General features: G+C 41.7%; 1 protein-coding gene across 4 annotated transcripts in view; it reads right to left on the bottom strand.

The window, feature by feature from the left end:
* The window catches only part of ASPSCR1 (ASPSCR1 tether for SLC2A4, UBX domain containing), a gene marked incomplete at its 5' end in the record, with an annotated part of 49824 nt that overhangs the window by 34086 nt on the left and 395 nt on the right, over positions 1–15343 (bottom strand). For 3 of the 4 annotated variants that reach the window (XR_014269810.1, XM_082492359.1, XM_082492357.1), the window contains 4 exons: positions 601–674; positions 1498–1555; positions 9421–9521; positions 14492–14603. Coding sequence is in view for 3 of the 4 variants with exons in the window: in XM_082492359.1 (XP_082348485.1) it covers positions 601–674; positions 1498–1555; positions 9421–9521; positions 14492–14603 (345 nt within the window). Of the gene's footprint in view, positions 1–600; positions 675–1497; positions 1556–9420; positions 9522–14491; positions 14604–14800; positions 14831–15343 lie in introns of those variants that run through there. The other variant, XM_082492358.1, reaches the window with a different exon arrangement.

The following is a 15343-nucleotide window of genomic DNA, read 5'->3' as shown; positions in this document are numbered from 1 at the left end:
CCAAACCAGAACTACCCACTCCACACAAAGAAAACTGCCTTCCAGGGAAAAACAGCAGTCAGTTGTAAAGCACAGCATCTATTTACTCCTGCCTTCTGTATATACTGCAAAGAACTGGCTAGAAGATCACAGAAAGGCTGTCCTTGTCCCCCACCTCACCCTCCCAAACAGTCAGCAGGAGGCACTGCAGGGATTGGGAGTTCAATGTCTGAAATCCAAAGCAGGGAAGAATGAAGTGGTAGATGACTGTCGTCTCAGAGAGACATTTATTTAACTTTGAATTGTCTGTTTCACTCACAGGGGGAAAAAAAAAAAAAAAAGGAAAACAAATTAAAAAAAAAGAGAAAGAAGTAAACAAGCCCCTTTAATCTGCACATGACTGGTCAGTGCCAGCATCTGCAGCTGTGGGAAGCACATCTGGGCAGCAGTTTCAGATAAACAGGCAAATGCAATAATTACTGAGTGCCGCGATGTTTGTCTTTTTGAACTTTTTTGTGGGGTTTTTTTGGTTGTTTTTTTTTTTTTTTTATTTGAAACAAAACAAATTCACCACCAGAGTGGAAAGGAAAAATAAAGAATCCAAAGCTTGCTCCTCCCAACCTGATGATGGCACTGCCTCCAGTCAGGCCAAGTGACTTCAGTGTTGTCTTCTCTAATGCATCTTTTCCTGATATCTGCAACAAAACCAGAGGAAAGTAACTATGGCAACTGCCTACCTGGTAGACCACTTAAAGTGCTCTTTCTAGAAAGAAGCCTGTATCAAAACAAACAACCACACAGCATCAGGAACATCTCAAAACACACTCTTTCTGCAGTTGGAAATGAGACCTGAATCCATCAGTATTCACCTGTACTGCTTTACCAAATTTACTGCTTACTAAACGATCTCAAGGGAAGATAACCTACATATATTTCCATCCCATACATCCATCCAAATTGGATCCAACCTCAGAAAAGCATTATTTTTATTGCAGATTATATCACAGGCAACATCTCAGAGCTAAAAGACAGACAATTTCATTACATACACCTCCCATCTGCTTGTAATGACCTGTTCTAGAATAAAGATGATCTGTGTCCACAGAGGTCAGTGGGAAGTGAAGGGGACAGCTAGGGAGAGCAAATTCCATAATACGCACATACAAAATATTAAACAAAACATTAATAGCAAAAGATCAAAACACAGAGAAAAGCAAATATTTATTAAAATTAAACCACTGTTTTGACTCGAGCTTTAAAAGAAGCTGGAAAGAAAAACACAAACAGGTCATTGAGCTCATTTTATGGGCTCAGAGGTCTAAATGGCCAAGGTTTATGTTCCAAGAGAGCTTTTTTCCATACAGACACATTATGCTTTGAAAAGACCAACATTTTTCTACTTCCCCTCTCAAGAAAGTTCAAAAGAAATCCTTTCCAGGTTGGAAAGCAGAGCTCAGTTTTTCTTATTTTTTAGGGACAGAAGGACAAGAGACAGTTAAGAAGACTTTGCTGACCTACCTCATCTCGCATGTAAATACAGACTGGAGAGAATTCACCATGCTGTTCCATAAACTCCCTGCAATAAAAAGCAAAATACTTCAGCATCAGTAGAACAGTCTACCCACTCCAAAACCAATGTAAAGCTATAGTAAGAAGTGAAATTAGCTGGCAACACTCTCCTCCATGTTCCTCCAGCAACAACCATTACACAGTTCACAGAGTCAGTATTAGAAATTAGGTAAAGAATTTGCTGCAATGCATTCACTGTTCCTTAAACACAGCCTTGAGAGTTTAAAAATAAAGAAGACATAATTATAGTTAATTCTGAAATTAGTTGATCTTACTACATAAATTTGAGCACATGATTCTTCATGTGCTTCAGTACCTGATCTGGAACATGACTTAATAATACTTGCTCTTTTTAATCCCTTATCTAAGTTAAACAGTTTATTACAGTTTAGACTGTACTTTCCTTGGGGACAGGTCAGTTTCATTCCATGCATGCATAGCAACAAACTGAATGAAATACTGCTCTAAAGCAAATAATCTGAGGACAAAGAATTTGCCTGTCTTAATATCAGACAGATTAAAAAAGAAACGAGAAAAAAAAAAAAAAGAAACAGCAGAAACTTTCACATTCTGGAGACCAGGGACAAAACAAAGCCAAAGGAAAGGCTGCCGCAGTAGACAAAGTGAAGATCAAGCCACATTTAAGCATTTCAGTGATGCAGGACACATATTAGCAATGATGCCAACTGCTGACAGGCTATCTGCAGAGGAAGGCATAAGTGACAGACTCTTAGCATAGAGAAGGGGAAAAAAACAGTAAGATGCTACTCTTTACAAGATGCTACTCTTCCCATTTTGCTTTAGATAAGCAATTCTGAGGCATTCAAGTAGAAGAGAAACTTTATTACATATTCACTTGATCAAACATGGAAGATGGACACGGAAAAGACAATCACCGCCTGTCACAGAAAGTCTCAGTTCTCATCCATCCAAGACCATACAATTTCAAAAGACAGCACACGTGCAAAACCCTACAACAGGGTGCTCTTAATGAAAAAACAAACAATCAAACAAGGACTAACACTTTTAGTAAGGAAACCTCAGATGTCTTTAGAAAAATAAAAAGCCTTAAAGAATCAACCACTAGATTTCACTGAAGCACTGAAATCAGTGAGAGAATTAGATTCAACAGCAGAAGAAACTCTCTTTCATGTTGGTCTCCCCTTCAGCAGCCAAGTGAAACTCAAACTGAAATAAGCTGAGAATGTGATAAAACATGAAATTAAGGAGAAGAATGGTTTGCTTCTCCTCCCCAAGCACATCAATGGCAAAAGGTGACCAGGAGAACACTGTCCACGCTGAGACAGTGCTGACTAGGAAAGATACCTGGCTGAATTCGCACAATTTCACTTTTTTTAAAAAGTTTCGGCCTAACTTGGCAGGGGAAACTACAAAACAAAAGGTGAGACAGTTGCCCCAGGATATTCCCCATCGACACAATGAGAAATGACAAGATTTATTTTTCTCCGTAACACTCCAGTAGCTCTTGTTAGCACATTCTGTCCTGAGCTGTCTCATTTCAGTTGCACCAGGGCATCCCTTGGTAAGGAGCTGGGATGTACCATCTGCACTGCAACAGCTGTTTTATTGTCAAAAGCAAAACAACTGAAATTCTTCCTCATGGTAAACTCCCTTGATCTTAGTGCGCTCTGGAGTCCAGTCTTGGGGGCGGGGGGGGAGGGGGAGGGGAACGGCTTTCCCCTATGCCTCACCCCACCAGGAAACAATCACCCACCATCTGGGGTGACTTGAAAAGAAACCACCTCTCTGCAAATCAGCTAATGAAATCCACCTGACAGCCCAGTAAGGCAACACACCCTTGCTCATCTCCTGAGGCCCCTGACAAAAGTCCCTGAAGTCAACTTGTGATTTTATGCCCTATTACACCAGTGCTGACTACTGAACTCATGAGGAGCTTTGCAAATGACTGACTTACAGGGTTATGTGAATGCTCACACTTAACTGCCCCTTCAGTCACCGGATTCTAGTCTCTGCAGTGAACTTCACAGGAAAAAACAAAACCTGCAGGACCCTGGCAGCCTGAAAAAAAAATCCAGTATTTTTCACTGGAAATTAGAAGTTATGGAAAGATATTTCTACTTCAATAATTTCTCCGCATTGTTTGTAATTCTGCAGTAGCAGTCACAGCCACACATTCTCCTAAATATTCATCAACTTGTTGTCCAAGTGACACAAAATTTAAGTAGGAACTCGGACTGCTTATATCTAGTGCATCACTTACACCTATCACTTTGACCTTCAAGGGCTCATTCTCTATCTTGTGCTTTTAATTTGTGAGCATCGTAGTTGGGGGATGGAACACAAAATTACTATAAGAAAAGGATGTCAGTGATCAAGGCTGGGTTCATTCTGACTTTTTCTGGAAAGGAGTTTAATGAACCAAGTTCCACTACTTAAAACATTCTGCCTTCAGCATCGTGTAATTTAAACATGTATTTTGGGATGCAATATTACCATACACAAAGTTATCTGCAGTGTTTATGTAGGAAAAGGATCCCTTAAGCAAGAGTCAAAATCCATTCAGTCAACCAAGCGTCCAACTCTGAAGTGACTACATAGTACGTCTGTGCTGTGGCCACACTGACTACTGCTGTTAGAAAGGCCTCTACTTCACTGCTGGTAAGTCCACAAATAGGCATGCAATAAACTCAGCCATTATGGAAAGACCACCTTAAGACAGGGATAACGTTTTCTGTTCAGGTAAGAAGGAAAGAAAATAACCCTTAGCACTTTAGCAATCTCCCTGCACAGCAGAAGACAACAGTCCACATACCTAAATGCATCTTACTACTTTCAGTGCAGCGGTTCCAATAATCTTAAGTACCATCATCATGTTCGAAGTTACTTAACAATAGCTTTGCCAATACTATCTTATGTAGCCTTTCTATTACGGCCAAAATACGTCACAGATGAGCAGCTCAGAAGAATATATATACAATGTCTTACATAATATTTTAACATAAATCTATTTAGCCCAGCACGAAGTGACAAAACAAGCTGAATGGGGAAGGAGTCAAACAGCCTACAGAGTAGAAAATGAAGTGAAATAGCCATTAAGTTCCAGGAAAATTCGGCAAGGACATTTACATTTAGACTCAAAACTCAGGTTCAATGAAGTATAAGTGAAATAGCTGGAACCAAAAGTCAGTCAGGATTGAGAGCGCCACCAGGAAAATTCTGATACTCAATCCTTGAGCAATCCTCGAGCAATCCTCAAGAGCAAGAGCATGTCAAAGAGTTCCAGCTGGAGGATGTGGGGGAGCAAACCTGTTAAGCACAGACCAGAATTGAGACTTCTTTTTGGTTTAATTGTCACAGTCTATCTCCTGTCTTGATCTAAAGATTAAAACTTAAGCCTTTCTAAATAAAGCATGCAACAGCATGGTGATGTGGAACAAGGTGAGTCACAATGAAACTGAGAAGTCCACTCGATAAGAGTTAGCAGATCCAAAAAGAGCAACCTGTAAAACCAGTCCTCAGGGTCAGGTCTGGTTTAGGGAAGTCAGGGGCTGAGAACTACTTCCAGACCTGCTGCAACAGATCACAAGGGGTTTATAGTCCTGAGGTACCATTCTTTCAGAATACTTCTCCCAGCCACCACACCAAATCCCGTTGTGCAGAAAGCGAGAGATGCACCCAGAGCACCCAAACCATTACACATTCAAGCTTCAGACTATGAAACACAGTTAACTTTCTAACTCAAGATGAACAACCAAAACAACACTAGAATAGGTCTGCCACCATTTGCAGTTCTGCAATTAGTTATTCTCTGTCCAGGACAGAAAGCCATATACGATGCTCTGCAGGAATCGAGACATTAAGTTCCTAATAGAGAATGAGCACAATCTTGCGATTCAAGACCCAGGCTCCAACCTCCCTCACTCCTTTCACAGCAGTAACCAATTAAGTTGCAAAGGCTGACACTTGATGAGGAAAGGCAGGAAAAATCTTGTCTCTTGACTGGAAGACTGGAACAAAATAACACCTAAGAAACTACTTTTAGCACACCAGAGCAGGCTATGTGTGATCAGACTTTTACAGACAATTCAGGAGAGCTAGTCATCCCTACCTTATTTTCAATGGATTTTACTTCATAGAATCATAGAATGGTTTCGGTTGGAAAGGACCTTGAAGATCATCGAGTTCCAACACCCCTGCCATAGGCAGGGACACCTCCCACTAGACCAGGTTGCCCAAGGCCACGTCCAGCCTGGCCTTGAACACCTCCAGGGATGGGGCCTCAACAACCTCTCTGGGCAACCTGTTCCAGTGCTTCACCACCTTCACAGTGAAAAACTTCTTCCTAATGTTTAATCTGAACCTGCCCTCTTCCAGTTTAAAGCCATCCCCCCTCGTCCTATCACTACATGCCAATCAGGATCAGCTGTATCCCTACACGAATCCTCAATAAAAGTGCACAAAACATAAAGGACTGCTGAGACATCGAGAAACAGTACAGAATCACAGAAAAGGCAGACAAAACAGCCAAGAGGAATCAAAGATTGAACCTCAAATTGTCTGTCTATCAGGAAAGGTGGATGATCGCCATTTAGGAGGAGAGAAGCCAAGGCACCACGGAACACACATCCTCAGCACACAGATCCATAAGAGAATAAACCAATTTGACTTATACCAGTTTTGTTCACCTTTCCAAAACTGCTTTCCACTTCAACCCAAGCAACTCTTTGGATTGAAGAGCCTTCTAAAAATATATGGAACATATCTGAACTTAATGAGTGATACCACAAAAGCAGCAGTCATAGACGCTGTCAAAACTGTCTTCAGTTGTCCAGACTGCAATCACTTCTATGTAAAACAGTCTACAAAGCTGATGAAGCTGCCAGACAGGCAAGAGTGGGAGATGGAAAAGCAACAGTTCTCCCAGGCCTAATGCTAAAAGGGTATACAAAGCTTGTGCCCTCAACCAGTCTCTGCAGAACAGACTCTAAGGAAAGATTCCCCCAGAGACTTATTTTTGTATAACTCTTGGAAGCCAGCAGGCTCCTCCTCCAGCTGCTGTTAATCCATTACATGCATTCACTGAGGCAAGCACACACATCAAACACACTGTCATTTCTTTGATGTGCTGTTCTTCAGAAGGGGAACGGCAAGCAGATTAGATTCCTTCATGTAGTGATCTGACAGGGCCTGTAAACATCTTGTGCAAGGACTGCCGCACGCTGAGAGGAGGAGCAGCCTTACAATAGCTTCCAGACCTTCTTCAGACCCAATTAGCCAAGATGGACGCTGGAAACCCGGGGGAAATTCCAGTGGATTTAGAATACTTCCCCTCACGCACTTAGAGCGGCTGAGCATTCCAGGAAAACATCTCCAGTTGGAAAGTCAAAGGAAGAATTCAGCAAAAGTCAACAACTAGCTGACTAGTTAGTCAACTGAGTCAATACACAATGAAAAGCCGCACAGCCCATGAACTCTATATGGATGGCTATAGATCCAGCTTGTTTTGTGATTTAAGTCACACACAGCATCTTTGCTGCTTGTTGAACTTCATCAAAACTTTGCAAAGTCCATCCAAACATCTAAGCACAGCTTCCAGAGGGCAGAAGAGAACAGCTGTGTCTTATGAACTGAAGTTAACAATGCTTAGCACGCTGTAGCAGTTAGAATCTCAAAAAGAGCAGCATGTACATTAACTATTAGTACTACAATAACCTGTAACAAATAAAACCATTCCAAAGGAGCAAAATGATACAAAAAGCTCAAAATTTAAACCAAAGAAGTAACCAACTAATGTGCAAGAAAGTGACACAAAGGCTATTTGACACTGTCCATAAGTACCACCCCCACCAGCCTACCAGTTCCCAAACCACAACAGGCACTCCTCTCCTCCCAGAGGGCAACAAAGCATGTAGTAAGGTACGCAAGGGGCCTTAAAACACCCAGGAAAATGATACCTGGCTTTTCTTGCCTACCTCTTTCCTCGATCAAAAGAAAATCATTATTTTCTCTCTAGCATTTACATGAAGACTGTCCCTTTTGACTTAAGGGTAAGTGCCACAGCACACACCTGGTCCCTGAACATTAAAGACAAAAAGAGAACGATAAGTAAGACTCATTTACATTACTTTAGAGTCACTAGACTACCTCAAGCATTCTCTCAATCTATGGTTTGACGATACAAGAAGTTGAGTAGAAAAACTAACATCACCATTCCTACCCATTTGCTGCATCCTCCTTTTGGATCCTTGTTTCCAGACATGCTAAACTTCTTGTCACAGCTGCCTACGAGAGACAACCCTTAACTGGCTTAGGAAACTCATCTACCTGAAGGATAACATAGGGAAAATACTATTTTTCAGCTGAATTGGCTACTTAAACTAATTCTCTATAAAGCTGCACAAACAGTATGAGGGGAGCTAGATAGGAGGGCAGGAAGCAAGCAGTAACTGTTCCATCCCCTACTGCTACGCAGAAGATGCCCCTGATCCAAACTCCCTCCCTTGGGCCAGCACTAGTAACTCCTTTGATCTCATTATGGGCCAGTCAGGGAGCTAAGCTAGCAAAAAATTAACAGCACATCATTGGGAGGCTGGAAGAATCAGTTCCTTACCCTGGAAACAGCTCCAGAGCAACTCCAGTCACACAATTCAACTGTGCAACCCTGACTTAATGAGGTAACATCAGCCAGTTCAACCCCAGAACCACGCTTCCCAGGTTATTTCAATTGCAGTGTAGAACACACAACTTTAAACTTCAGTTAAAGTAATTTATGCTACTACATGTTAGTCTAGTACTAACACATACCTGTAACCAGTCAATTACTACGGCTTGACAATCCATCATTTTGCATCCTGTAACTGTACCCTAAAAGGTTGATCTTATTTGAATGCTACTGCACCACCACCCTTACTGTCTCTTTAGATGAGTATTTAATTGGTTTGAGAAGTTAACAAAAAGAGGTCCAAGTTGCACAATACCATAGCAAAGCATCTGTACAGATGAGCAAGGTGAGCAGATAAGGAATGTAAGAGAAAGAACAAGCTAGAACTGCAGAATCTGAAAAGAAAAAAAAAAAAGACTATCGAGAGACAGGTAAAGCCAACTATAACAGAAAAAAAATGAAATTTGGAAATTCTCTTCAGAACAGAATGGCTGTCACAGCTTCAAGGCTTCATCTTCCAAGCCATGACAAAATTAAAAGAACTGTCTTTAGAGAAAAGTTTATTAGCTTGACTTTTCAAAACAATACAGTATTTTTAAGTCAAAACTAAAGACAAAAGAAAGCACTGAATGTAGACTGGACTCTAATAAGATTTCTAACCCATGTATATATTCAATAAACAGACGACCAGATATTCTTCCATTTAAACAGGATCTAAATAGTCTTTTGAAGATTCCACATTAGCCTGCTGAGATCTCCAGATTTCCTTGAAGAACTTGCACAACAGCAAGCCTCAAAAGCCATAGCAACTTGTTTAAGAAAAAAAAACCTCCACCACATGGAAGCGCAGCACAGAAATACGGGTGATCAAGATAATCTAGGCTACCATCTCAACTCTGGCAGTAACTTGACTTCAAACAGGTTTGTGTAAAAGACAGGTGTGGCAATATATCCAGTTACAGCTTCTTCCCAGTCTTAGCAGTTTGTTACTAGTTTATGCCTTGAACCAGAAGTGCTACTTCAGCATTAAAAAGCCATATTGAAACTATGGAGTGTCAAATCTGAACAAGCAACGAATATGCAAATGCCTGTGCTGTAAAGGAAAAACCACCATCAAATAAATGCAAATTCTACAAATCTGCAGAATTTAGCAGGAACACCATAACAACAACTAACTAGTGTCATGCAGAGATATATCCAAACAAGTATTTTCTCACTGCATTGCTCACCTGATCTTTGCAAAATGGCTGAGAATTTCCCACAAAGTCTGGTGACAGAGAAAGGTGTCTTGTAAACGGGAGCCATCATCTAATTGTAATGCGATCCGAACCTATAGGAAAAATACACTGAATTAATCTGAAAATTGAATGAAAACTTTTTTCCCCTTCACAACAACTTTTTTCAGTATTTCAATGATGTCTAGAACCCACTATCCAAAAAAAACATTACTTCCTTCTAAACACTTCCTGCAAAGGATTACATTAGTTTAAAGTGCAGTGGAGTAGTCAAATAATTATTTTAGAAGTTAATATTTAGAGTAGTTCTGTTCTGCTATGAATATGAGTATTATATATGAGGAACTTATCAGAGACAGTGTCAGAGGCCTTACTGAAGTCCAGGTAGACAATATCCACTGCTCTCCTCTCACGTACCAGGCCAGTCATTTTATCACAGAAGATAGTCAAGTTCGTCAAGTCTGACTTGCCCTTGTTGAATCCATGCTATCTACTCCTGATGATTTTCCTGTCATTCGTGTGCCTGGAAATGGTCTCCAGGATCAGCTGCTCCACTGCCTTCCCAGAGATCAAGGTGAGGCTGGCCCACCTGTAGTTTCCTGTGTCCTCCTTCTTGCCCTTCTTGAAGATAGAAGTGACATTTGCTTTTCTCCAGTCTTGAGGTACTTCTCCCAATAGCCATGATCAACCAAAGACTATCAAGAGTGGCCCTGCAGTGACATCTGCCAGCTCCCTCACCACTCATGGGTGCATCCCATCCATAGACTTACATATGTTCAGTTTGCTCAAGTATTCCCTGACCTGATCCTCTTCCACCAAGGGTACATCTTCTTTGCTCCAGCCTTTCCCCCTGATCTCTGGGACTTGGGATTCCTGAAGGCTGGTTTTGCTAGGAAAGACTGCGGCAAGGAAAGCATTCAGCATTTTCCATGTCCTGTGTAACCAAGTCCCCTACCTTGTTGAGCAATGGGCCCGCTTTTTCCCGAGCCTTCCTTTTGTTACCTATGTACTTAAAGAAGCCCTTCTTGTTGTCTTTGACGTCCCCAGCCAGAATCAATTCCAGTTGGGCTTAAGCTTTCCTAACTTCATCCCTGGCTGCTTGGACAAGGTCTCTGTTCTTCCCAGGGTACCCACCCTTGCTTTCACTCTCTGTATGCTTCCTTTTTGTGTTTGAGTTTGGCCAGGAACTCCTTGTTCATCCATGCAGGCATCCTGGTATTTTTGCCTGACCTCCTATTCGTTGGAATGGACCACTCTTGAGCGTGAAGGAGGCAATCCTTCAACATTAACCAACTTTCTTGGGCCCGTCTTCCCTGCCATATCCTGAACCAAAAGATATTCAGACAAAGGCCAATGAAAGCATCCCAAATAACGTGTCATCACGAGCAACTGAGATGTTCTGTTTTACACTAGCCGAAACTTCACAACAAGGGTCCTCACAGCGATATATAATGAATTCCAATAACCCAAATAGGGTTGATGCAGCTGCATAAACTAAAATACCAATCCAGAGCTCTGTCGACTTAAGCATCGATCTGCAGAACAAATTCCCTGAGGCAGAACAAACAGTATACTTGCACATCCACAAAGGCAAACAATGAATATGGTCCAAATCTATCCTCGAGTTACTGAAGACATAACCAACTATTATCAGTCCAAAGGGACTACATGTGTAACTTGCAACTCACTAATGCTTCCTAACCACAACATTTTGACATACAATTTAAGAGTAAATTAACCAAAAGTCTCAAGTTATCAAGTTCTTAAACACCTGCAGAAAAAGGCAAAGGAGAGGTAGCTGTCTATTCTAACAGGACTTTTCCAACATGGAGAACACATTCATTAGCAGGTTCTCATGCAGATCCTACATATCCTCCAGAGAACTGCTACCAAAACCAACCAACCAAACAAACAAATCCAAGGCATTTCTAAAATGAATACACTGAGGACAGTCTATGAAGACACACCATGAAGAACTTCAGACTCAACTTCAGGGGTTGGACTAGATGACCTTTAAATGCCCCTTCCAACCCAAACTATTCTATGATTCTATAAACTCCTGATGGTCCCAAGGGAAAAATCCAGCAGCTGACAAAGAGTTGGAGAATGGCAGAGCACTTCCGGGGGAGTTGGACTAGATGATCTCTAGAGGTCCCTTCCAACTCTGAAAATTCTGTGATTCTGTGTTATCTTTACCTTTTAGAGAATATTCAGCTTGCTTTTTCAAAATGCCTAACCCTAAGTTTTCCCAATTAGCTCACTCATCTAAAGAAAAGTAAAAAAACAAAACAAACAAAAAAAAAACCCAAACAAGTCTGTAGTGCCTCCAGTCAACTATGGTCTTCTGAAGTCCACAGAAGTTGGCCTTGTTCAAAAGTCTGAGAAGGACAGGAGCCTAGGACATCAACAGAAGCCTTCTTTCATTCTGTTTTCATGTGCCCCTACCAACAACGTCAGTGCATCCTTTCTCCCTCTGTGAGAGCGTGTGCCTGTGCATGTGTGTGAGCATGATGGGGGGAGAGAGAGATGGGAAAAAATAGACACCACACGCTCCAGCAATCTACTGTGATTTCCTTGGAGGAATATGTTTGTCATCTGCCTCGGCTCCTACCAGTCTTTGCTGGACTGCAAATTGTGATCTGCTGGAGACAGGAATTTTTCTACATAAAGGAAACAGTGGCATCATCAACAACTAGCCAACAGAACTAAGTCGTTTCATCCCACCACTAACACAATCTCCTGGTTTCTCCTATGCTGGAGACAAGCCTTAGATTATTCTCAGCTACAGCAGAGTGATGACAGCTGACATCACCATTCTATAAGAATCCAGCTGAGAAATTCAGACTACCAGTTGCATCAGTTTTTGGGCAACAGTTCAAAGCTAAGCATGTCACGAAAGTCATATTCAGTCAATAAAAAAACCCCAACTTTTTAAAAATTCCAGGCTCTATATAGAATAGAGAAACCAGTGCCAATTATCTTCTAAGTTTACAAACATATAAACAAAAGGCTAACAAGTTTACTAGAACTGTACTGATGGTACCCCTAGATCACCTGTCATCACAAGAGGAATTTGTTCAATTTTTCTCTAAAGAACCATCTTATAGGAATCAACGGCTTTTACCTGCAAGGGCAAATCCAAAGGCATTCTATTTTAAAAAAATCAGATTTGCTGAACAAACTCATGATTTCTCAAAACCTGTATTCTCTCTCTAGAGGTAACTGCTGCCAATGTACCACAGCAAAGCACACCTACTTCCATGCACATTATCTCAATGAAAGAGACAGTAACAAAAGCCACAGAAGCAAATTCATCCCAGCATTACTGCAGTCGGCCTGCATGACTGAGTCCACATCTCAACTGCCACTATATTAGGGCATAATGCTAGTGTCAGTTCTGGTCACAGTTACCCAGCTGTTTTAAACTTCCTACAGTATTTGACATGAGTTCCCTGTGGCGGGGAATTCTTTTGGTCAATTGTATTTTGTACAAAGTATTTTCTTATACTGCCTGTAAAATTCTTCCAAATGAAATCTCTGTTCTTAGTTTATGGGACAGCAACTCTGTTTAGACTGCACCCTTCTCAAGCATATTTGCTCTAGCTTCTCAACTCTATAAAATAGCAACGAGCACTCCAAGGGAAGCCTCACTTCTGTAGATTCTTCTGTTGAAATACAACTAAACCGTAACAACTTGAACTTTCATTAGCTCTTCTCTTTTGTGATCGAAAGTAGTGATTCCGTTTTATAACCCCTCTCCTAAAGTACACAGTCCTTCTCATCCTTTCTGATACACTGCATATATCTTCTTGGGGGAAAAAAAAAAAAAAATCACTGTTTTCCTTTGGTACAGTGCCTCCCAAACTGGATGCAAATGTCAGATAAAGTCATCACTGTACCATTTTAATAGAAACACTTTCCACTAGAAGATGAACTCCATGCCATCACTTTTTTTAACTGAAAATTTTAAGCAGATGCTACCAGCTTGTGGTATTTTTTTAACTATATACGTCATTTGGAGCACAAACTTCTTTCTATCACAATTCAGAAAGAAAACATTCATTCCAAAACAAAGGAGGAAAACATGGACATCAGTGACCCCCAAAACTACATTGCACAGCCACAGTGAACTAGAGCAGAGATTCCAAAACCTTCTCACACTACAAAGTTCACTTTTCAATGTATGTACCAGTTTATCTTTGTGACAGCTAAGGCAACTACCTGTAACAAAATGCCACTAACGCAATTTGGCAGGCAGACATGGAGAGATCAGCACTAATAGACCTGAAACTTTCACAAAAATTGAGGAACTCCGTATGAGGAAGTCAGTAAAAAGAGAGATAACTGTTTGTGATAGACAGATTTTCACTCACAGGCTACTTAAATAAGATCACACATCGGTTTTAGCACATAGAATGTTTACACTCATTAACACTTATGCATTGTTTTAAAAATGACGCCTCCAGCTGTTATAATGACATGCATAAAAGATTCTTAAATCTCCTAGATGTGACAAAAAATCAAATAGAACATGGCATCCGTAAGTCCTTTTCAAATTATACTAAACAAGGACATTCGGCAACTGCTAAACACATCACACGTCAAAAAATTCTATAGCTGTGTGGACACACCAAGAACAGCAATGCTGGGAAAGAAGCAAAAGAGAATCCTGAAAGAATTTGAGATTTTAGTCAAAATCCAGAGGCAGACAACAGCAACTGAAATTGAAATTAGGAAAAGGAACTGAGTTAGTAGCTTGACTGCTGAGCAAAGTCATCAGTGATGTTTAACTTCTTATACGTTCATGACTACTAGTTTTTCAGCTCCCCAAAAGATCTCCCTGTCCTCCAGCACACAGCTGGAACTCCACCGTCATAGAGACTGCATGCAAAGACTTCCAGCTGTTGAATTACTATTTTCCACCACACCCCAACTGGTCTTTGGGTGGTCTTCCACTCAAGCACTGGCCGAGCCTGACCATACTCTTGCTCATTACATCTGACAAGATCACATCCAGCATAACTGATAACTGAACAAATCAGGTGACACTGTGCAATGAACGTACCGTGTTTCTAATTCCCACTCTGCTAGAGACTGGCACCATCTCCAGCTTGGCATTGTTGGGCAGTCTGGCAAACCTCCACTGTAGAGACAGATCCAGCACGCTCCTTTGAAACCTAGCAAAGAACACAGCCCATGAAGACACCAGAAACCTATGCCACCTTCAGATCCCTTCAGGGACTGGCAACAATGCAAAGTCCAGGTATTGAGCAAGAGAATTCCCTGCGGACTTACTAGACGCCATAGAGCACAATTCAACAATGCACAACTGGTGATTCAGAAAACAGTCATCAAAAAAGATTCTTCTGCATACCAAAGAAGTTGCTGTTTGTAGAGGTAAACACTCAAATATATGTTCCTCCTCAGGTCTTAAGTGATAAACAGCAGCTGAACACGAATTCAAGACTGGTGTTCACTGTTAAATAAAATGGTAGGTTTTTTAGTGCTGCCCAGACAAATAACCTCTTGATGATGACACCATTAGAGTCACACCACCGGGTCAGAGAGAAGAGTCCTACCAGCCCGTGAGCTAGCAGAAGTGCACGTGTGGGGAAGGACACCTTGGTGGAGGTTACACAGGACCTCGATCATCTGTCCCCAAAGCGAAGGGAACTTGGCACAGGGAAATGGGAGAGATTCACGTGAACAAAACCACTTTGTTGGCGCAGTCTGGACGGCGGATCCCCCTCTCCCAGGGATGACCGCGAAGGATGCCCTCCTGTGTTACCGGCTGCGGGAGCGGGGCCTGGCCCCGACCGACAGCTCCGGAACCCCCATTCCCTCCGGCGCCCGCCCGCCCACACCGCGCTCGCCGGCGCTCGCTGGGAAACAGGCCCGGAGCGGGGGCAGGCCCGGA

Source organism: Vanellus vanellus (genome assembly GCF_965231255.1).
Source record: "Vanellus vanellus genome assembly, chromosome: 17".
Lineage (NCBI taxonomy): Eukaryota > Metazoa > Chordata > Aves > Charadriiformes > Charadriidae > Vanellus > Vanellus vanellus.
The sequence above is the reverse complement of the archived record's forward strand: the minus strand, read 5'-3'. Positions and strand labels throughout refer to the sequence as shown.